Genomic DNA, 24382 nt, shown 5'->3' with positions numbered 1-24382 from the left:
AATGAAAAATCAATAACGCCTTTAGAAACATTATTATTTAATAATGTGACCTTCATTCTATCACCGGAATTTAAGATTTTGTTCTTTATGTATAAAAACTTGGCATAAATGCATACAGTTTTAAAAATTTTGGAATATTTATTGAGGTATTCTAGAAAGGCTACGTTTCGATTCCACTGCTTCATACCATATAGGTCGTATAATTTATTTCTACTTTTATTTATACTAATAGTGGCCCAGTCACTAAACTTTAAATTTGTATGATTTCATTTTAAATATTTTATTAAATTCTATTAATATTAATTCAAAAATGAATTATAAAGTTCATTTGGATCTTGTGTCGTTAGATCTATATTAGATAATTTACAATTACATATTTATCATTTTTACATATCTTTTTAAGAGTATCCTCCATAGTGGTCACAATTATGTAAAAATCTCCCGATGGGGGCCGGTACACACATACTATAATGTGCTGTGGAAATTCCACGCAAGATTAATAAATTCGATAGAGAGAACCACAATATCTTTTCCAGATTCAATACAATTTATTCAAACAGGTTGGACGAAATTGATAAAACGTTTATTTTGTTGGGTAACAACAGGACACCACTATCGTCAACGCCACCCAGAAATAAATGAAGAGAAGTCCATATCCTTTGCAGCGGATACTAAAACACATAACGGCAAGTCAAGTAAATACCAAGTGAGAGACGAATGCGTGCCATTGTTACCGCAGGCTTCTGCAAATAATGCACCAGACAATAAAGATAAAAATAGTCTTAAAGAAGAAAGCAAAAAAGGTAAACTAACAAAAGGAATACCCGTTAAAGGCCGAAAAAATGATCAGTATAGGCGGCAACTAGAGCCTAAAGTAACGTCTCGGCCACATAAAGATACGAGATCAACCCAGTCGTCACAAAAAGGCCGCATTAGTCGCTACAATTTTGATCTTTTTGATCAAATGCAACCTTTTGATTACGTCGATGAATCAATTGACTATGAATTCCCTGAGCTAAGGAGGCTAAAACCAATCACTCCACACAACGCATCAAAAACCTGTAGTACTTGTATAGAACAGTCCCAGGAAACTTCCTTCACTCACACTGTTGATGTTCATCAAGCTGCAGATGTAAATTCTACAAGCTTGGATTTGCAGACATCTGTTGATACTTGTGACGCAAATTTCTTCGACGACTTTGATTACTAATTAGTTTTTTTTTTAAAATGAGCCCTATCTCAGAGAAGGAAAGAAAAATTATTCTAGAATTTTGTCATTTGCTTGAAAAATCGAAACAACTATTTAATGGATTAAGGTATGTGATTTATTGGAAAAATATTGATTTAAATTTATTTTATTTATTTAAAAGTATTGACGTAATAAAAAAAAATACAGGGAACTTACTCCTTATGGAAACAAGCAATGGCAAGCTCATTTTGGACGAACATTTGACATTTATGCAAAGTTGTGGAAATTTCAACAACAATATCGTCCGATTTTGGATCTGAGATACGGCTTAAAGCGGTGGCAAATTGGTGAAATTGCGTCAAAAATTGGGCAACTATATTATCATTTTTAGTAAGTATATATACATAAATGATTAACTTTTATTCAATATTAAGTTTTTAATAAAATATTCAAATATATAGTTATACATAACAGGACGATATATGAATATGAAAAAATAATTCTTGTTTTATTTAACATTTATTGAAACATACACTGATCCTTAAGAAACAATGTTAAATATATTACAATAATTGTTTTGTTCTCTTGGTAGCTTACGAACAAGTGAAATCGCTTACTTAGTCGAAGCGTTTTCCTTCTACCTAGCAATAAGGGGACGGCAATATTACAATCTGGCAAGCAAAGAGGCAAAATCCGAGCTGATGGTGAAGAAATTACGTTACTACGCAAGATTCATTGTTGTTGCTATACTTTTGAGGCAATCAGAGATAATTAATGAACTACTAATGGAACTAGAAAAGCAAATTGTTGCTTACGGACAAGCATACGATCCAAATGATCAAGCGGAATGGCTAAATGTGTTAGAAGAAGTAAGAGCATTTCTAAACGCTGACCCAGGTGTGACTATTTTAGACCCGGATAACAATAACAGAATTGTTACTTTAAGGTAATTATGTATATTATTATTATTATTAAACTAGAATCACAGCTATTATTTAAAAATGTAATCAGGAATATCACAAACTTCTTTAAATATGACGAATTATTTTTCTTATCAACAGTACTTTTATTAAAAATACTGTTTGACTTTAAATACTTTTTCCACGTATTTTTGAGGTAAATCGAACTTGCTAAAACGATTATAATACTGCTTAAAGCGCTATTGACTGTAAAGTTCAAAATTATACATGTATACTTACAGTAATGACAAGCACGCTTGTGATGATTTGTTTATGAAATATTATTAATATTCATTCATTCGTATAATCTTAAAGCGGTCGTCTCAGCCGTCACACGATTCCATCAATTGAGCGAACTCTGCAAATGAATTTGAAACTACAAGACGCTATTATAATAGGCAGTGGAACTCAGCTTGTAAAATTCTCAGAGCTAACCATAGATATGTTCCGTATGCTACAAAATTTGGAATGGGAGATCGATGTACCTATTAAAGATCCATCCGTCGATTCTCCGCACGCTTCCGGTGAAACCTCAAAGACTCCCAAACGTATAGGTACTGATTTCCATTTACTTTGTTTTGTTAAATATTTATGTCACATGTTGATTGATACATACGCCGAGTGAATTTTTTGTATAAATAAATTTCGGAAATATAATGATGTCGTTTTAGTTTTTGCGCAGTGGTATTAATTATTGCATAAGCGAATTTTTGGTACAAATTATTTATTTATTAATTTATTGTATATTATGCGATGCACTGCGACATTTTTTTGCAAAAATATATTTTAATAAAAGCTGGCAGCGAATATTTACAAAGAGAGATTTTTATAAAAAATAAGAAATCGAGATGTGCATATTTAATTTTAGGTGTTCCGTGCGTCGGTGGAAATGTTAACCCACATAAATATTTGCTGTTCAAGCCATCCGCATGTCAAGTCGTGACATACGTAGCAAGCACTATTAACGAACTGCCACAAAAGGGCGTGTTACTCATTTTCATATCAGCAGATGGTTACCATCCTCACCAAAATACGCACCCAGAAAACTGTAAGTACTTTAATTTCGTTTCTTCAAAATATTATTAAAAAATATATATGATTATTTTTTTAATTTACTATTCACCTTTTTGTTAACTTTTTGTTCAAAAATATAAATATTTGTATTTATTACAGATACCTACGACATTGGAGGTTTGATTACATCATCTAAATCTGATATTTACAGAGACTATAACAGAGAAACGAAATCTGTTAACAGTAAATATAAAAATAAGCACATTCTATATCCGGGAGATTTACAGCCGTTCACCAGAAAGCCATTGGTTATTATAGTAGATTCGGACAATTCTTACGCATTCCAGCATATTTCAAGGACATTTGGATTACCACTCTTGGTGCTGATGTCGCCATTGTCGTTACCTGGCACAATAAACGGTTAATATATCCTCAAATGAGAATATTATCATAAACAAAATAAAAGTAATTATTAAGAGTACAGCTGTACTCATATAACCATATTAGATACCGCAACGTTTCCTGAAGCTTACCGTCATCCGAAAACGTTTGCAACACACTTAACTTGTTTGTTTTTGCAGATCGTAGTACCCAAGGAAGCCTGTTTACATTGTTCTTGCACAACTCCATAGCCGGTTTATGTAATTCCTGCGAAGTTTTCACAATCAATTTGGAAACGTGGGAGAAGTGTTCACATTTGCGTGATGTTTTCATGAAAGAAGCTATACGATTGCTAATGAGAACAAGAGTAGGTAAGTAAAACTTCTAATCTCTAGATAAAGTAATTTTTAGATGAAATCATTGCATCGAGATCACCAGCGGGTATAAAGCAAAGTTGCTAATCTTTGACTTGATTTCGCGCAGGTTAATTCAGTTCAATTAATTTAATATTAAAATTTAGTGGGTATGTATTTATAACATAACTTCAAGGATTTGCATTAATGAAAAACTTTTCACTTTTAATTTTTTTTATATTTATACTCAAGAGGCTATTGAGACATTATAAATAAATTATAATTACACGTAATCCAAGGCTGTCATTACGTGTTTTATAAATCGCTTTAGATTTATATTAATTCCAAAGAAGAGGTTTCAACGTGAAATATGAAAATTTAAGTTTTACATATAATATTGAAAATATATAAAACAAGAAGAGAACAAACTTCTTCGAGACACATTTGCATCATAACATTAAATACATACATTTATGTAAGGATTACATAAGTTCGAAATGTAGATAACATTGAGAAATATCTACAGTTGTAATCGGTAGTTACAAAACATATTATAGCGCAACCAAGGAAAGTGTACTTCATCTATCAAGAAAAATCTATAATCTGCTTCAAATTTGTATCAAGCGGCCAGTTTTAAGTGTAGCTGTCACGCACACAAAGACATTAAAGTTAGCTCGATTGTTTTGGTTATTTTATAGTGCGACACTCTATCTAGGTATAAAAAAGTCTAAACATTACATAAATTTCCGTTTCGATATACGTATGTATTCTGGATCGAATCGGTACATATTTATAAACAGGGTTATTGGTAATTCGACGTATTCCCGTTAGTAGGTGATAGGGGTGACTGTTTGCGATAATTTTAACCCCCATATGCATAATGCAAAAGTGAACCATTTTTGAGTTATCACGTTTTTTAGATTTTTTCAAAATAAGTCAAAAATGCAACTTCAAAAATTTATTTAAAAAAAGTATCAATTAAAATCAATTTTTTTCTTCCTATTTATAAAAACGATTAAACACTGGATATTTTTCAATATTCAAACAATAATTATCGGTCCAAATTTAAAATTGCGAGACGGAAAACGATATTATTTCAATATTTTTTTTATTTTTTTCCCTCAAATATGCCTGAAAAACAAAAAAAATCAATATGAAACTTGTTGTACAGATTATTTTAAAAACATAATCGTTTACTTAGCTTTCCGAAAATGTATAAAAACTATAAATTTATTTCAAAGCAACCGAAATAAAATGATCAGAAAGGACGCTGGTGGAAATTCGTATTCGAACATGACCGAATTCGTACTAAAGGTCGCTCTTTAAAATTCCCACAAAATTGATTTAAAATAATAACCAATGTAAAAATACTTACTTATTTACGTAACTTACTTACTTAATACAAATTTAAAATAAAATTTAGGTACATAAACAGTTCAGTACCTAAGTTACAAATTTCAGTACAAAAGTTAAATTTTGCATCATGCATATTGGGGTTATAATTATCACAAATAGTCACCCCTATCACCTCCTAACGGGAATACGTCGAATTACCAATAACCCTGTATATCTCATGAGATTAAAGGAAGGAACGAAGAAGGTAGAAGGTAAATAAGTATATTTCATTTTCACTTACGGCATTTATGTAATAAAAAAGTGAAACTCTGCTACAGGGTGAAGAAAAAGTGTATACTTCACGTACTAAAAGGTAAGTAGATGCTGACTTGTAAAGAGGATAATATTTTTTTTGTTTGTATACCGTATACAAGAGCCAGAACTCAGAGCTGCTGTATGAATTTATATATATATATATATATATATAAATTTAAATTTTAAAACACATTATTATTTTTAGTGATTAATAGTAATCATATTAATATCCTTTTTTACTAATGTTTATTTTAAACTTAAAAACTAAAATTTTGCATACCAACACTCCTACTAGTGCTAAAAACATAATTGCTTACAACAACTGAACAACTATAATTTGTAAAACACTAACGGAATATTAGCTGTAGGCTTGTTGTTTACTTGGTGGTAAGGCTTTGTGCAAGCCCGTCTGGATAGGTACCACCCACTCATCAGATATTCTACCGCCAAATAACAGTACTCTGTATTGGTATGTTCCGGTTAGAAGGGTGAGTGAGCCAGTGTAATCACAGGCACAAGGGACATAACATCTTAGTTCCCAAGGTTGGTAGCGCATAGGTGATATAAGCAATGGTTAATATTTCTTACAGCGCCTTTGTCTATGGGTGGTGGTGACCACTTACCATCAGGTGGCCCATATACTCACCCGCCAACCAATGCCATAAAAAAAAGGCAAATACTCTATTACGTAATATTGTCAATATTCACAAATCTTTTAATAATACACTTGAACTGAACTAAAGACAGTCTAATGGCAACGCGTCTATCAAAACCTAAGCTTTATTATCTTCAAACGTTTGTCGTCCTTAATTATTTCGATCCAGTTTTCTTTTTGACTGATCCAATCTTAGCTTTCAGAGACATAAATTAGCACACCCAACGTTTGGGCTGCTCCCTAATACCGTTTCGGTGGTAAATTTCTGTCTTTGCCTCTTCTTCAACATTGACATTACTAAATATAGTCTAAATTACTCGAAGAATATATTAAATCCGAAGAGATATTTAATTCAACGTGGTCAGGTTCTAGAATATTCTAAGAAATGTTTAAATTGGTGTGTTCAGACTCACGATTATCTATTTATCATTTTCTTGACAAATATTCCCGACTGCAACTATACATTATTTTCAACGTTCTAAAATTACATAACCCTTGAAAATTTCAGAGACACTAATTTTACTTTTTATTGTCATACTTTTCCTTAGTTATGTGATCCATCCACCGACAGCTACATTACTACTAGTAAACAGCAGCGTTACCTACTCAAAACCCGTTTAACTAAGCCTTCATCAAATAACAACCAACAAATTCGCTACAACAATGGTTCGATTTGTACGCTTCCTCGATGTGACTCAATTAATGTGTTAAGCATTCATTTTTTGATGAATTATCCCAAAACTCAAATCATACTCAAATTTATTTCAACAGAACTCTTAAGGTATCTGTCCCAAATGCCTTAATTATTCGACTTTGTCGGTCCTCAGCCTTACCTACCGGATGTGATAATATAGACTCGCCACAGCTCCATCTATTATATATTTTTTTAATTATACAACTATGCAGTCAACACGTACTATGTAGTCAAAGTGCGTAATTTTTTTTAAAACAATTTATTTGTCTACCATGGTTTCTAAGTCGTAGAGTCCAAGCTCTATAAAACGGTGGGATTTTGTCGCCGACTTACAAGATTTGGTACAAATAAACCTTAACTATGAGGATTAAAACTGGGTCAATCTTACAATATTGTTGATTACTATGCGCTACCCTCTAATTATTAATACAATTTCTGGTTCGCTTTCGCTGTCGCAGCAAGAAGAAAGCAAAAGCAGAACACATTGACTGACACTACCTACCCATCTTAAAATTGTAACACAGTACATCCGTGATCTTAAGACTAAATTAATATAGTGCGCAAGATGGATAGAGCTGAAACGCCACGAACAAGATGTGATACGATTTAAATTCGAATAACGGCTCTGAACAAAGTTGTTAAGTGTAGCAAAACACAACTACAAGTTTGCTGATAGAGTCATAATACTGTTTTCATAAGTATAATTACCGATATAATATATCGCCTTAGAGCAACATTACCCTAATCGGTACCAGTGGTGGTATTTTTGATCGAAGCCTATCGCTATAAAAAGGTAAGCCAGTAAAGTAGTCTGGATAGCGCGACATCATTGATGTTAATCTCCGACTACGCAGGATACTTGCTTAAGCGTGTGCGTAAACATGACTGCACTCTCTATTTCTTCGTCCTCATAATATATTAGGAAACCAGACACTCACATTCAACAGTCAGAAGATTACATTTACAGTTAAGAACACACAGACACAGTTACACAGATACTGTTAATACAATACAGCTATTGATTTATTTTAATTCGTTGTATTAATTTCAGATCCAACCTATCACGCATTCCTTGGTTGTGAATTTTTAAGGCTCATGATACTGCGTTATATTTTCTGTGAATGCACTCTGCGCTTGCATCGGGGATTTCGTGCAAGAACAAATTTACCGCGCGCTTCCCCTCCTTTACCTGACGACCTAATCGAAAACGGTGACTTGATGTCTATTATTCTTGATATCGCAGATTGTATTGGGGTAATTATTCATTTATCAATTTAAAATATAAACGAGTATATTAAATAAAATTATTATTTAACAAGGTTTTATCAGGATTATTATGAATTTATTATTATTACAAAATACGTAAATTAGGTCTTATTGCTTCATGTTAGAAGTAAATTTACTAAATTGTCATATATTATTTTTTTATACGAAATAGATAAGCTGCGTGTGTATTTTCACAACTTTACACAATTCAAACGTACGATTCCTATTTCATATGTTATAGGAAAACTTTTATACATTTTACAATACTATTTAAATTATTATAGAAACGTTATCGTTTTTAGGTGCGGGAGTATTTCTACGATCCATCAGCACCTGGAACAGCGCCTAGGGATTAAAGCTTTACGTTAAAGATATTTCATTATACACTCAATGGTATAGTTCAGAATTAATCTTGCGTAGTCAACAAACAAAAAAGTGATTATTGTGACAATGGAAGTAATTGTAGTTAATATTAATAATACATTAAAATAAATAAACAACAGTGTTTGTGAACATTAAAGTATACATTAAAATATAGTGCAGACTTGTATTCAATAAAAAGAAAACTGATTTTTCGAAACAATGAAAGTAATTTTAGTGCATACTTAACATACGTTTAAAGTAACATTAATAAGGTAAAAAGTGTTTATGAAAATAAAACTATTCATAGCAAAGACTACATAAATTAATCCTTAAACAGCAAAGTCTTAGTGAAAGTGCAAGCAATTATAGTGAAAACTGAATATAAATAAAAATATATAAACAACAGACTGATTGTTGTGACAATAATGGTTACAACTTAATATAAACTCATATGGAAACAACGATAAACATAGTGCTTGTGAAAATGAAACTAATTATAGTCATGAATTATATTGACTTCTGATCAGTGAACCGAAAAGTCGTTATTGTGAAATGAAATTAATCGTAATGAAGAGTTTATAAAGAATTCATTTCAATAGACTAACAATAAATGAATTTAAACATGGACGTTCTTTACGGTTATGAATGTATATTATAAAATTTATTATCGTATTTTACTTCTCATCTAATGGTATTTGTTCCTCTATAAAATCACCTATCATATAAACATCATATGTATTGTATGAAGTCGATAACTGCAACTATTGCTGGAGGGAAAATTGTTACCTATTTCAAATTGCAAATTCACCCTAAAGAAATTTAATTGCTCTTAACTTTCGGACTGAATGCAGAATATCCGAAATGACGATATAATTTAACCGTTAAATGACCTACCATTATTAATTTAAGAGAACAAAAAGTATTTCAGTTTTTAAACACCTTTCAGTTTTAACTATGAACCGATAACTTTAAGCATAATTTAACGCCAAAAGTTGGAATCCTTAACCACTGTTACAATTAAATTAAAGTCGTTACTCTAATGTAATTTCCTCAGCGTCAAAATGCGCGTGCGCATCTTAGAGTCTATTATAACGTCTAATAATTAAAATTGTAATTACTTGAAAATTATTAACAAAGTAATTGAACCAAAAATGTAGAACATTAAATTTCCATCACTTTATAATGATGTTGTTCGAAAATATTAAAATAGCAATAAATATTTGGGGTGTCTTTGCACTTGAACTGGGATATAAGTTTATTTAAAGATATAGTCACTAATGTAATAATTATAGCTATAATAACTCTAAAAAAATATATCATAAAATGTATAAAAAAAATATGAATAAATAACTATATACTTCACAATATAAAAATAAATATAATACAGAAAAAATATTTAAAAAAAATATATCTATATTTAAAATACAATAGAAGTTATTTCTTTATCTTGTCTGAGTAATTTCAAATAATTACACCGATAATATAAAACATAGATAATAATAATAACAATAGATAATTATATTATGCTAATCATACATATTGTTATAAATAATTATGTAACGTATAAAAGTATGCACTCTGAGCTTAATATCTCATACTCAAAGCACCGAAAAACAGTATTCCGTAACAATACGTCCTAATTAAATTATAAAGTACGTCTTATACAGGGTTATTGGTAATTCCAATAACCCTGTATTTATATATGAATTGTATTTAAGAATAAGGATTATATCATTGCTTGAACAAAGATCTCAATGTTTATAATATGTACTCAACATTATATCATATATTGTAATAAAGAGGATAAGACATCATAAAATATTTCAAAATGAAGCATTTCAATGACTCCACTGGAGCCAGTACGATATCCAATATGCTGGCAGCATTACATCTCTGTATAGCCAAACTGATGTTTTGGCCAAGCTACAGCTCTTGGGTCACCAGTGAATTCCACGAGTCGGATCTAGATTTATTGTATTCGTACATTGCGTAAGATTAACGTAATGCTCGTAAATCATCATAAATAATTAAATATAGATATAATAATAATTATAATTAATTATTTCCTGTTCAGTTTTCAGTAAATTCAGCAAGTTAATATTTTTCCCATTAAAAAGTCGAACTTATATGGTTAGACAACCATATAAGTTCGACATATATTAAACTAGTATTTTAATTGGTTTATATAGTCTCAAAATAAAACTATAACAAGATAAAAGACATAATAGAAAGAATTAATTCATATGAGTTAATTTTTAGTAATATTAATGATTATTGCATTAACTCATTTAATCTTAACTGTAAAAGTTAACTAAACTTTTTTAACTTAACTTCAAAAGTGTCGTAGTACATCATTATTAAGGAATATTCGTTTCGGTTACTTCTTTTACAAATATTCCACTAATAAGATAATCCTATTCTGCTCATGGCTTACGTGTAAAATTAAAATGGAATAAAAATGTTGCTTGCTACTTTGCTAAGTAGCACTCGTAAATATGTAGAAGTGTAAGGATGTACAGTCTCTAAGGCATGCTGGAAACACCATTGATCATAATAAGCACTACTTACAAAGAGCATGCTAATAAAGAGCATAATAGTATCTAGTAGCATACTAGCAAACACGTAGCACATTTTAATTGAATGTGTTTTCCATTCATTATTAGATCTAAAATATAATATAAATAGTGTTTTAATTTATAAGCATATATTTTGAAGTCCTAAAATTATTGTTTACGGTATTACACTTTATAGAAAGATTATTTGTAAGTTTACTATTTATACTTGGTAAGTAACTATGTATATCTTTATAAAGTTTTATTTAAGCCTCTAACGTTATAACATTAGAGGCTTATATATATGGTACTATAATTCGAGCCCAATAATATTATTTTACATTTCTCTACTTGAAATAAAAAATATGTAATGTATATATATATATGAACAACTAATTAAGAAAATAATTACTATGAAGAGGTTTATTGTCAAAAATATTATTATATATGTGTATAAAATAGATATACCTCCGAAGTACTATACGATGGATAAATAATTTATCCTCATTTCTGAATATATCTGCTAATTATTAAAATAAGAATATTGGATGTCATTCAAATTTAATTCTTGTAAAGACTTATAAACACGCTTTTGTGGATTTATTAAAATATAGAAATAAAAAAGAAAAAAAAATAAACATTTTTCTTCAGTAGCTTTACAAGCTCTTTGGAAGCTATTTAGACCTGTCGACGTTTGCTCATTGTCGCAACTGGTCATTATTTATTCATCTACAATAATAATATTAAACTATGTTGTTAGTGTTTCTAATAATTAATAATCGTTGTGTAATTTAAAAATTTATCTGAGTAGTGAATAGATGTTGTGTGAAGACGTAGAACAATTTTTCCAGTAACTTACTTTTAAATAATTCTATAGGCTATCTATATGGAAACCAATCGAGACTAAACAGTTATTGATTTTTGGGATGTATTATCATAGGAGTGCTATTATCACTGAAATTATATTTTGGTGTACTAAAATTTTTTGAGGATATATATTGATGTTAAAATTAAGAAACATAAAAAATAAATATATGTTTTCCATTATATAAAAATTAACTATCAAAAATTTCCACACAGTATGTACGTCTGTGTCGCAGATTATACTTGTTGATTTTTTTTTATTACTGTTTAATATAACGTAAAAAGTAAATCAGAATTAATTCGATTGTTTGTACACATATTATGATTACTATGATTAAATGTTTAACTAAATACTACAAAAAGTTTAGTAGCATAAATTTTGTCTTCATGCTGAACTAGTTGGGAGAAGAATAGCATAAACATAAAACCATAAATAAATATCGGGTGAAATTGATCTCAAAGGCTTACTTTAGTCGACCTCAAAAAGAATTAAACACTGCCATTCTACTTCGTACGTAGAATATTTTTTTTTAGAAGTATTAATAATAATATATTATCTATGTTTAAAGTTAAACACTTTAAACGTAGCTAATATATTATTACATGTATAATTCCTGGTTCACGAAAATTCATAAACCTTTCCAAAGCAGTGAAATTATATTTATAAATAGATTTTTCTTAAAAAAAAATAATAATTTACATATTCCTTAATATAATATAACAGAAGGTCTTCAGCCTTTAAATATGTCTTATTATAAATTACCAATTAAAAAGTATTCATTTATTGAGCAAATGAAATACACTGCCACTGTATCTTCATCGTAACTCGATGCATTTTTTTGTTATTAACTATTAGTAGATTCAATTTTTACTGTGTTATATTATTAAATAATATTAACAAAATTGTATCGGTCCAGGTTTATACTTTTTGTTTATTCAAAAAAGTATTACCGAAAGCACTGCATTTATTATTAATTTCTACGTAGAGTAAGTGTTACCAACAATTTCTTGTATTATCGGTATTTGTCTATGAATAACATAAAATGTTTCATAAAAAGAAAACAATTTTAATGGAATAAGAAACTTTGTTGATCTCTATTACAATGTTTGAACGTTGAAATTAATGTATACTTTTCAATTATGGAAATAATGTTTGTAGTCAAATATTGTTATTACTACTTATTATATTATATACTAAGCTTTCAAATGTATCTATCCATCAAATATATGTTTTACGTCAACACACGAAGAATAATGGTTTTTTTTCATTTAACAATTACGGTATCCCTGAAACATTACGCTCGCTTTCTAACTTAAATTTTACGATTTAATAAAAATCCTGTTTGCATTTCATTCACAATTTTATCATCAATTTCAATATCCTTGATTACATCACGAATTTTTAATGAAGAAATGAGACTTTTTCCATGCACCCATAACCTAAAATCTAAAAAGAAACATAGGCAATTGGGGCGGCTTGGGGTCTTAGGCCTGACGCTCCAACGCAGCCTTAGTCTCCACTCACTTATACGAGGCGCGCATGCTACATACTTACTATATAATATTATAATAATATCAAATATATATATTTACATTTTATTTCATAACCACCGTATTCGATATCCCATGAAGATAACATTTGATAAACTTCGGTGCTACAATGCGAGTTGGTGATTAAAAATGTGATAGATTTTAATCCGGCACAAGCAGACTGGTTCACAATGTTTGAAGCAATCAATAAATAGGGTGATTTCGCCTATTTTCGACCATTTAAGCAGATGTATGACTGCGAAATGATTTTTAAATGTATATTAATATAATATAAAAAATATAAAAAAATAATAATAAATATAAAAAATATAAATATCTAAAAGTTCCGATTTAGGCTGTTTTCTGTTTATAATAGGCTCTGTTTTTAAGTTAAAACAAAACTATACTATAAAATTATACGAATCAAATTTTTTTATTTAATCTTCATTGATAATGAAATAACAACAAAGTTTTCAATCACTCTTAATAATTAATAATCAGTCTTAAATATTATTAATATTATTATATTATATACGTAATATCAAAAAAAAAAAATTAGTATTAAGTGCCATATTTTTATACTGGCTGAAAATCAGTTTCAATATTATTATATTACGGCCACATAATTTTTTCTAGTCCGATAAGTAAATGATTTTAAACCCTTTGTCGGCCGTCAAATGCAAAACATTTAAAAAATGATTTTCATCACTCATAAGCTTTAAATATGCGGCCGAAATCTGACCACACAAAAGAGATAAAAACATAAGTAGATATTATATTATATACTAAATTGTTTTTTTTTAAAGAACATCTTAATGAAAGTAAAAAGATTAATTAAATTTAATAGGACATATAGTTTTCGGCATACCAGCCGAGAAACAGTTAGCCGTCTATAAACGCATCTAGTTACCCGACCATCAATTTTAGATAAGTAATATCAAATCCTTTATATTTTTCAACCAAAATCATACAAATTAAACTCTTCACCAGTGCATACTAAAAACATTTGTGTCTACTAAACAAGAAATAATTTTGCAACCTACCTTGCGAATAAATTGAGCATGCTATTTTTTTTGTTATTTTAGACACACACATGCATAGCTTGAATTTCGAAGACCTACTGCCGATACAATCGAGACATTACTATGCTACAAATTTTAGGTGTAGGGGTTATTTAAAAAATGCAGTAGGCATAGTTTTTTTAAATGAGTTGTGTATAGTTTTCTTATAATTGTGATATAACTCCGTACTGGCCGAAAACCAAAGGTGGCCGGCAAACCAGCTAAACCACCCTATATAAATATAATTCATTAAAATTCTGCGGTGCTCGCCCGAATTTCTTGAACGAACCATTAATATTAGCCGATTGATGATATACGAGAGCCGAGATGGCCCAGTTGTTAGAACGCGTGCATCTTAACCGATGATTTCGGGTTCAAACACAGGCAGGCACCACTGAATTTTCATGTGCTTAATTTGTGTTTATAATTCATCTCGTGCTCGGCGGTGAAGGAAAACATCGTGAGGAAACCTGCATGTGTCTAATTTCAACGAAATTCTGCCGCATGTGTATTCCACCAACCCGCATTGGAGCAGCGTGGTGGAATATGCTCCATACCTTCTCCTCAACGGGAGAGGAGGCCTTAGCCCAACAGTGGGAAATTTACAGGCTGATGATGATATACGTATTTAACTATCGTAACTATAATTTGTCAAATTAAAGAACTACTCATTATTTATACAAATTCAACCCATATATAAGCGATAGAAACACTTTCAGTGAAACAAGCTCAGTGACAATCCGATTCTCTGTAAATTTGTTGTAAAGGTATAATATAACCTAGAAATATAAATGACATTGTAATTTATTTGTGTTTTTGTTAAAACGACCGAGCAAATTGGACGGCATTCAAAACGCCGTGAGTTTCTCCTACTTACATAATTACATTGTTTTAGTAATTTTGTACACATTGTTGTTATTAATATAAAAAAATATTAATTTCAGTCCTTCTCTTATCTTTTATATTTTATTTAACTCTCGATAAAAAAGACTACCTTGAAATTGGACTGATGACGCGAAATGGTTACCAAAAATAAATTCATGCTCAATCTTATATTTAGCACATTTGCTCGGACCACGACGGAACGACCAGTTGAACAAAGATTTTGTACCGATCACTGATCTTTTTTAAAGAATAACTAAATACTGCATAGTGATATTAGTAAATATAAACAAAACCCGCAAAGGATGGATCCAAGGATTGGTTAAATATTGTCAGTTCGCTTCAAGGTAATCCCGATTTACTAGTCCAAAATAATCTCTAAGCCAGTGATCATAATATACAAATTATTCACACCTATTTTCACACTAACCCACGCAAACATAACGTGTTTTCAGTAGCAGATGCTCTCTTTGGAACGAAATGTTGTGTTCTTAGTTTGACGGTGACTTTTTGCTGGGTCTAGGTGAAAGTAGGACATAAACAAATAACAGATGGGACTATGGAAGTTATCCAGTCTGGCATAATAAGCTTATATTAATCTCAGCTAATATTTAAAAAAAACATATAACTAAACATATGGAATCTGAATTGTCACCAGATAATCAAAAAAAAATACCCCCTGTGCCAATAAAAACGTATCAATGGGAAGATTTGAAAAAAGCTCGTGAAGCAGGTGGTTACCCTTGGACACATCTTTTAAAAGCACCACTCGAAGGTGAGATAACAGCAGAAGATATAATAAGGGAAACAACACCAAGAAGAAGTATGTCACGTGAATTTTCAAAATCGCGAACCCATTCTCCTATTGACAAGGGTTCTCAAAAAATTCTTAACCTCGACTCATCTCCGGGTAGCAGCAGAAAGCATAGCGAGGAAGGGAAAGATGAAGGAGTTCATGTACCAAATTTTTCCAAAGAAATTTCATTAGACTCAGAGGATGACAACATTAATAAAGTACCAAATACATCCAAAGAAAAAAAAATTGATACTCAGAGTAACATAAACTTATCAACTCCCATAGAAAAACCAATAAGTGTTTCACCAAAGAGTATTTTGAAACGACGCATTCCGGAACAACAATATATAGGTATTACAGAAACACGAGAAAAAACAAAATGTTGTCACCCATTGGTAAACAAAATTAAACATTTAGCCGACAAAACATTACATAAGCTTGAAAAGGTTGAAAGTCAAAAGTCTCCTGGGACAAAGCGAAAGAAAAACGATGAAGTTCAAGAAATACGACAGCTGAAAAACTCTCCTGGGGCTGTTAGAAGACAAAAATTTAGTGCCATAAAATTGGGAAGTTCTGATGAAATGACTAAAACTATGAGTCTTGATACACCGCCGCCAAGAAAGAAAAAAGAACACATATATGAAGATATTGAAGAATCTAAGGAAGGTTCTACTGAAACGTCCTTACATTTTTCACCTGAAGTAGATAATAATAGTACTAAAAAAGTAGAAACACAAAATAGTAACAATAATGGAAATGATAGTATTTTTGAGAAAAAATCAAATGCATCTCAAGACCCCAGCTTAGTTACTGAAGATAATACATCTTTAAAAGCCGATGAGTATATTATGGAGAAACTGCATAAAATTGACGATATAAATAAAGAAGCCATACTTTTAGATGAAGAGATGGATTCAGAAGAGCCAAATGTAGAAGAAGTGTACCAAAATCAAAAAGATGATACCAGAAAAACCAACGATTCCCCTAATATAACCATTACAGAAATATATGATGATGATAACACTATAGAACAGTCAACTGCGATACCCATTGAATCGTCTCCTAGCCCGAGTCCTCGGAATAACAACCAAAAAGATGACGAATCCATTAGTAAAGATTGGTCTACACCTAACAGGTAAGTTTCTCAAAACTATTATTTTTAAACCTGGGCTTCGTTATACGTAACAGTGACATAACATTCGCCTTTCAATTGCAAAGCGAACGTGCTAGCTTATATTTGTATGCCTGTTAAATATAGCACTCTCCGGCACGTCTTTCTGCACATCGGGTAAGCGCTTTAAAATTGTCATCAGTGATCAGCGCTCGCGGTTGCTTTCACATTAGTTAGTTCATTTACTGACCGTCTTTCGAAACATGCTCCTTTACTGACACATTGTCAGTGTACGAAGTTCCGGAAATATATTTAAAAAAACAACTATGCCTCGGGTGTAAACTTATTTCGGTTGGGTGATAGTTATGAGTAAGTTGCGTCGATGGACATCCGAAGGTGGGACTCCTATAGAAAAACCTGTAAGGCCAACAAGAGAAGGCAGTGTTCAATTATACACACCGGAAGTACGATGTGCATGTCAGTTTTTTCAGTGTGATTCATTGTTACCGGAGAGAACCAACCCAGTCGGTACTAGGCCAACATCGCGAGCTAGTAATATTATTTCAAATGTGAGGTAAGGCTCTTATTCATAATTACATAAATATGATTTTATGATCAAAATTACAACTGCAAAATAATTCTGAAAGCACTTTATCGCATTTTGCCCGGCGACTGCTGAGGCTAAAACGAGCGCCAACAGTTGGCCTAAATGTAAGTTTTGAAACGTGTGTGAGTGTATTTAAATATAAACTTTTGCAAAGCATCTCAATTTTTGCGATTTATGTTCTTATTTTTATATATTTTTCAGCGCTTAGCGAATATTTTTTTGTGTTTATTTATGCGAACTTTATTTTTATTTACAAAACATTTTATATTTTAATAACACATTATAGATAATAACTTCTTTTTCAGTGATCACGAATACGAAATAATAGATAAACCACCCCCGAATATTATTTATACGGCACCGAGTATAGACGAAAAACCAACAATGGTTAAAACGGACGACGAGTTATCAAGCACGACATCTTTAGAGCGAAAATATTTACAACATACTTCCGATGAAGATGAACAAATTGACCATAAAGATAATATAAACACTGAAAAAACAGAAGAATTTATTAACGCTGAAACATTACAAAAAGATATTGAAGAACGTTTTTTTGTAAATACACCTTCGACTGTATCACGTACCGAATGCGAAGTTAGTACAAGTCAAGTAGATTCATCGGCTTTGGAAAATTTACCATTAAAGCGAAGTAGTCGAAATAAAAATAGCGATGGAGGAGACCACAAAATACAACAACGTATCAAGGAAGGGACAGGCAAACTTAAAACGCAGGCTGGTAAATTAAAAACTAAACTACATAACTTGAGAAATAAGCAGTTTAGCTTACCAGATCGACCTAAAATTAATTTTCCGGAGAGACCAAAGTTCAAAATGCCGGAACGCCCTAAATTAGCATCGACTGAAAAAAGAAAGTTTAGTCTACCGGAACGACCAAAATTTAAAAAAATCAATATATCAGAAAAATTATCTTTTGGTGACCGAAAAAAGTTTAGTTTTCCTGACCGCCCAAAGTTTAATGTCCCTGAAATGCCAAAATTTAAAATGCCTGAAAGACCGAAAATAAATTTTCCGAGTCTTGGTAGAAAAAAGGGACCCAAAGTCGAAAGTAATATGTCTGAATCAACATCTGACTTACAGAATGTAGCCACGGTTGATTTTGAGGCTAAAACGTATCCAAGGCTATTTAATAGGAAGAAAAAATTACAAATACAAAAAACATCTTCTTCGCCGACATTAAATAGAGAAGACACACCGCCTCCTACATTTACATTTACTAGAGTTAAAAAAGCAAATCAAGATGATCCTGCTTCTTATATACCAGACAGTTCAGAACAACCAAGAGAATATGGTACCGTCGACAATGAATCCAATTATGATAACGATATTGAAGGAAGAAAACAGTTTAGTAGGACTTATGATTTTGATAAGTTAGACCAAGTGTATATGGATGAAGAAGAAAACCAGCAAAATCTTAATGAAACCCGTAACGCAAACTCAACAACTGACATCTCACCGTCTAACTTGGAGTATACACATATAAACGAATTAAATAACGACGAATTTTTTGTTCGACCGAGAGGAATTTCTCGAGAAAATATTCAAGTTCGGGAATACTTGAGCGACGAAATACGACAAGCATTTAATATTCCTAAAAATGTTCTCGCTGTAATGGGCAGTAACAAAGAAATGGATAGTCAAAATATTTATGTAAACGAACCGGATGAAGACCCAGAACTAATGAATGGATATAAAGAACCTATAACATATTCAACGGAGGACTTAAATGACAGAGATGATGGATATTACACATTCCCACCTGTGAGACCATCTAGAGCGAAACGAAAGAAAAGAGAGACTGAATCAATTCACTATATCGATGATAGTGTAACTGCAAGCATGCAATTTAGTGAAATAGATTTAGGAATATCCGAAGACCAGATGAATGGCAAGCCAATCAATGGAACTATCAGTTGTAGCAATACTGATCTCAATGATTCAATTAATGATTTGGAGATTAGACCACAAACTGATCTTCATTCTATACACGAATATGCAAACGACGATGTAATAGAATATCCTGAAAGTATACCCATACAATCGAAAACTCTTCCCATGCCACCTAAAAGGAAAAGGAAATCTATAAAAAAAGATCTAAAACATTCATCCTTAAATGATTTTACTCCACCCGAAATATGGCACCTCCCTAAGGAACCGGCTGAAGATGTAAGTATTAAACTAAATGATTATATAGATTAAGTCCAATTTCATTTTTTTTTTATTATCAAAAGATTTATAAATGTAACACAATCTATAATTAATTATATAAAAATAAATCGGCAAGGTCATTTTGTAAATAATTTGGATTATTATTTTTTTTAGTTTATTTATATCAAGAAAGGTTATATATGCATATGGAGATGGGTATATTTTTTATATAATCGAATAAGTTCCCAAGCAATAACATTCTAAATTTAGTGTATTAAATTAAAATTAGTTTAATATTCAAAGAAGCGGATATCTATCAGTCATTTATTCCAATAACTATATAATTATTTTAATAAAAAATATAACCTTTTAAAACTTTATGAATTTAACAGATACTATAATGCAATGGGCTTAGTATAGAAAATAAATTCAGTGCAGACGACTATTACTGGCAGATGTCCAGTAGATACATATAAACTTTTGGACGAAACGTGAATTGTATTTTCGGACGCCCGCCGCCGTCATTTGATTGTTGACCTAGTTAGGATCAAAACGAAATATTATGTATTCAGTAAGACATACAATAATATATTCAGTTTAGTTATTCTTAATATATTACTTTCAGTTGTTTGAGGAATTGACATTAATATCGAAATAACATCTGTATACAAATTATGAAAACATTTTATGAAATAACTGTATACGCCTTACAAGTTACGTCAAAGTAGACTACATATAAATTTAGTTAAATAGCGATAAGGTAACTTGTCTCTAATATTTACGGCTGCAAATTTTCTATCACGAAACTGGACATTAAATACTATATACGTAACTATTATAACTATTGGACGTAAAGTTCTTTTTAGGTCCATGGATCTTGAATTTCTGTTTATATTTATATAGATTGGTATTGAAACAAGCGAAATTCTGACAAATTAAATCTGTTTCGGAGTAATTCGATTATAAGCGGGCTTACTTTTAACGATTTCTTTAATAGGTATCCTATTCCGAAATTAGCCTTTTCTTCATATTTTACAATATAAAGCACAGTTCTGCTTTCGAGTTTCGAGTTTCAGTTCTAATTTTTAATGCAAACAAACATATAACTTCACTGGTCATAGAGTATTAATAGGAATAAATTATTTTATTCCTTTTAATATTTAATTCATAAATAATTATAATGATAGTTGTACTAAGTAAAAAATACGAAATGTTTTGTTTTACTTTTAATATTAGGTAATGAGTTACAATGCTTGTTTAATTATTTTAAAAACAATAATTATCCAAAAAGACTCACGCGCCACCTCTATGGTAATGCTACAATGGCAAGTACTTTCACGTATTTGACAATACCTAACCTGTATAAAGTTTAAGCTTAATCGGAAGTACTAGCATGCAGCCCAAATATATGTATATACTTTTATTTTTATATATAGAATACTTGTCTTATAACTATTCATTGTTTTATTTACAGATTATCGTGTATAGAACTGAACACGAATATGTTATTCCAAAACCAGAAAACAACGAACAGAGTCCACTACCCCCAGGACGGAACCGTTCTAGGAGTTCAAGGGCAACATCATTGTGTGATGACGATCGAACATCACATGGTGCAGAATCTTTAATTCTAGATACTCATATAGTGACTGCTGACGAGGTTGAAACTGGAAGTAATAAACGCCAAGAAAGTCCTGGATATGCCACAGTCGACAAAGGAAACTATACCCCAAGTAAAATGGTGAGACGGTCAAAAAGCAAAACACCACCGAATAGACAACGTAAAAGCCATAGTGCTGAACGGAAGTACTATACTGTATCAGCCAAGAAAACTGAAATGCCAAGCCGTCCTCCAAGAAAAAAGTCGTCGACAAGCCTCATGACCTTAAATAGTTATACAAAAGATTCAATGAACGGAGACCTGACACAATACGATGAAATAGATGAACCGCGATTTGAAGAGTTACACAAAGATTTACAATCAGGTGCAGTTGTGAGTAAAATGAAAGACAGACCTTTGCCTCCTCCACCTCGACCACCAAGAGGCCCAAAACGAAAAAAAATGTCCGATGATATGGAAGAGCAATTACAGAAATCTGACAGAAAATCAGCTTCTACGCCTGAAAATTTACAACAAAAATCAGAAACGCAGGACATAGTTGAAATAGAGGTATCAACTCAAACAGATCCATTACCTGACGATATTGACTATGAATTAGGAATGGATGAAAATCTTGACATATCTATGTCTAGTTCATTAAGGGATATCATTGATGAGGAATCTATTTTAGGTAAGGTACATGACAAAATGTCAGAGTCGCATCGAACTTCGCGACCTGTTTCACGATCGGAAAAATCTTTTAAGCTTTCGGATCCTAAGATTCATTCAGAATTACCTAAAACGAACCTTGGAAGAACTTCACCAACTGTAATACTTGTAGAAAAAAGGGTTTCTAGTCCAACCAGAATTAATGAAAGAGACGAAATTTTAACACAGGCGTCATTAACTGTTCAACCCATTGATATTGAAGAATCTCTTATCCCAGATGTCCCACCGCTACCCAAAGGAAGGAATATACAAACTAGAAGTTCAAAAAAAGTTACTGCACCAGAAAGTGATCACGCTCTTGAAAGAGTGCCTGATACAAACAGGGATGTCCAGTTAGACAATTTAGTTACACAACGACTTCAAGTAAGGGATTTAGATGTCGGCCGACTTAACGTTTCCGAATTACAAGCAACGAAAATTCTTGTATCCGACATTGAAGGCATGACTTTAAATGTTAATGAAATGGATTCAAAGTCAGGTCATATTTCAGTCAGTGGAATTGAATTTTCCCAAACCGTAATAGATGAAATTGTGAAAAAATTCGCTGAAATATCGACCAATGTTATACCTCCAGTTATTTCTCAAACCCAAGATACAACTGACACTATAAGACCAGTAAGTAGAGAGGAAGAGACACAAACAGATAATGCTTTACCTGTAAAATCAGAAGAAACTACTTCCATATCCGTAGAACAAAAACAAACGACAGAACAACTATCAACTTTACCTCGCCCTGAAACTGCTGAAGAAACTTCTGCGCCGCCACAAAGGCCTCCACCACCGGACCTAACACCATTATTGTATTCTTATCTTCAGGATATAGCTATACCTACGTCTTCGTTACACCCTCGCTCATACTCTCACAGAGAACGGCATTTAAGTGAAATTCATGACCAACATCAAACCCCACCACCACCAGTAAGGCGATCAAAAAGAAAACCGACGGTACAACACAGTGAATCGAGTTCAGAAGAAGGCAAACCAAGGCCATCGCCAAGGAGACTTCCACCGCCTACTAGAATTCATGAACCTACGATAACAGAAGCGGGTGCTCAATTCCTTAGAGTATGCCAAACTTCGATTAGTAGAACATTCAGAAACATTTTTAATACGTTTATGACGTATATTAATAGAACGGAAGACAAAAGGGATGTCCAAATGGCAATGGTGATATTTCTCGTACTAATTGCTGGATTAATTATGTTCGGTCTAAGCGATAGTCGCACTATTCATCACCATCACTGGGAATTTTTCAATCCACCAGATGGAAAGCAATAGTTTTAGAATTAATAGATCAAGTTATTTATCGTACATTTTAATTTGATAAATATTAAATAACATTTTGTATAATATAAAATTAATAAGCCGCCGCTGAAGCGTTACCGTAATGTGTCATAAGTTATCAATTTTATATCCAGCATTTTACGAACCAGACTTTCCATGTACCTATGTAAATCACAAGCATTATTTATTTATTACTCTCAAGCAATTGCTGCTGTAAAGATTCTGTGGTGTGAAATATTAGTCCGAAAAACATTCATTACAATAATGTGAGAGAAATCGGTTAACTACCCGTGGCAGATTTTCATCTTAAATAAAGTTTATCTAATTAGACGTTGTAGCTCTTGACTTAAATAAATACGTTTTGTACCAAACTGCAAATCAGAATTGTTTAAACTGAACAAATATTTTTTTCATTCCATATAATCACTTTAAGATATTAATTAACAGCAATGAATAAACTCAGATAAAAATAAAATTGGTAAATCTGCTACTATGTTTACTGTAATAAATGTATAATTGTTATAAATAAATACTTATCCTTAAAGACACTCGTAAAAATTATAAAATTACTAACAATGAAAGATTGTTCTTTCATTTTAACAAGTATTATAATATATTTTGGTTTTTGGCCTCAATTATTTATGCCCTCAAACTATTTTTTATCTAGTCGTAT

General features: G+C 31.4%; 2 protein-coding genes across 2 annotated transcripts; both read left to right on the top strand.

Moving 5' to 3' along the window:
- The first annotated feature begins 1112 nt into the window (after positions 1-1112).
- Positions 1113-8558, top strand: LOC113402525 (protein SCAI). Its single transcript, XM_026642810.2, has 9 exons — positions 1113-1316; positions 1397-1579; positions 1782-2135; positions 2464-2702; positions 3017-3196; positions 3322-3582; positions 3744-3914; positions 7947-8149; positions 8464-8558. The coding sequence occupies exons 1-9, from the start codon at positions 1228-1230 to the stop codon at positions 8515-8517; spliced, it is 1734 nt and encodes a 577-aa protein (XP_026498595.1). The 5' UTR covers positions 1113-1227; the 3' UTR covers positions 8518-8558.
- A 7040-nt stretch (positions 8559-15598) lies between these two features.
- LOC113402489 (uncharacterized) lies at positions 15599-24184 on the top strand. Its single transcript, XM_026642759.2, has 3 exons — positions 15599-17344; positions 18233-20114; positions 21571-24184. The coding sequence occupies exons 1-3, from the start codon at positions 16050-16052 to the stop codon at positions 23701-23703; spliced, it is 5310 nt and encodes a 1769-aa protein (XP_026498544.2). The 5' UTR covers positions 15599-16049; the 3' UTR covers positions 23704-24184.
- The last annotated feature ends 198 nt before the right edge of the window (positions 24185-24382 follow it).

The sequence above is a fragment of the Vanessa tameamea genome, chromosome Z (genome assembly GCF_037043105.1).
Source record: "Vanessa tameamea isolate UH-Manoa-2023 chromosome Z, ilVanTame1 primary haplotype, whole genome shotgun sequence".
Taxonomy (NCBI): Eukaryota; Metazoa; Arthropoda; class Insecta; order Lepidoptera; family Nymphalidae; genus Vanessa; species Vanessa tameamea.
Note: the sequence above shows the minus strand (reverse complement) of the source record. Positions and strands in the feature narration are given on the sequence as shown.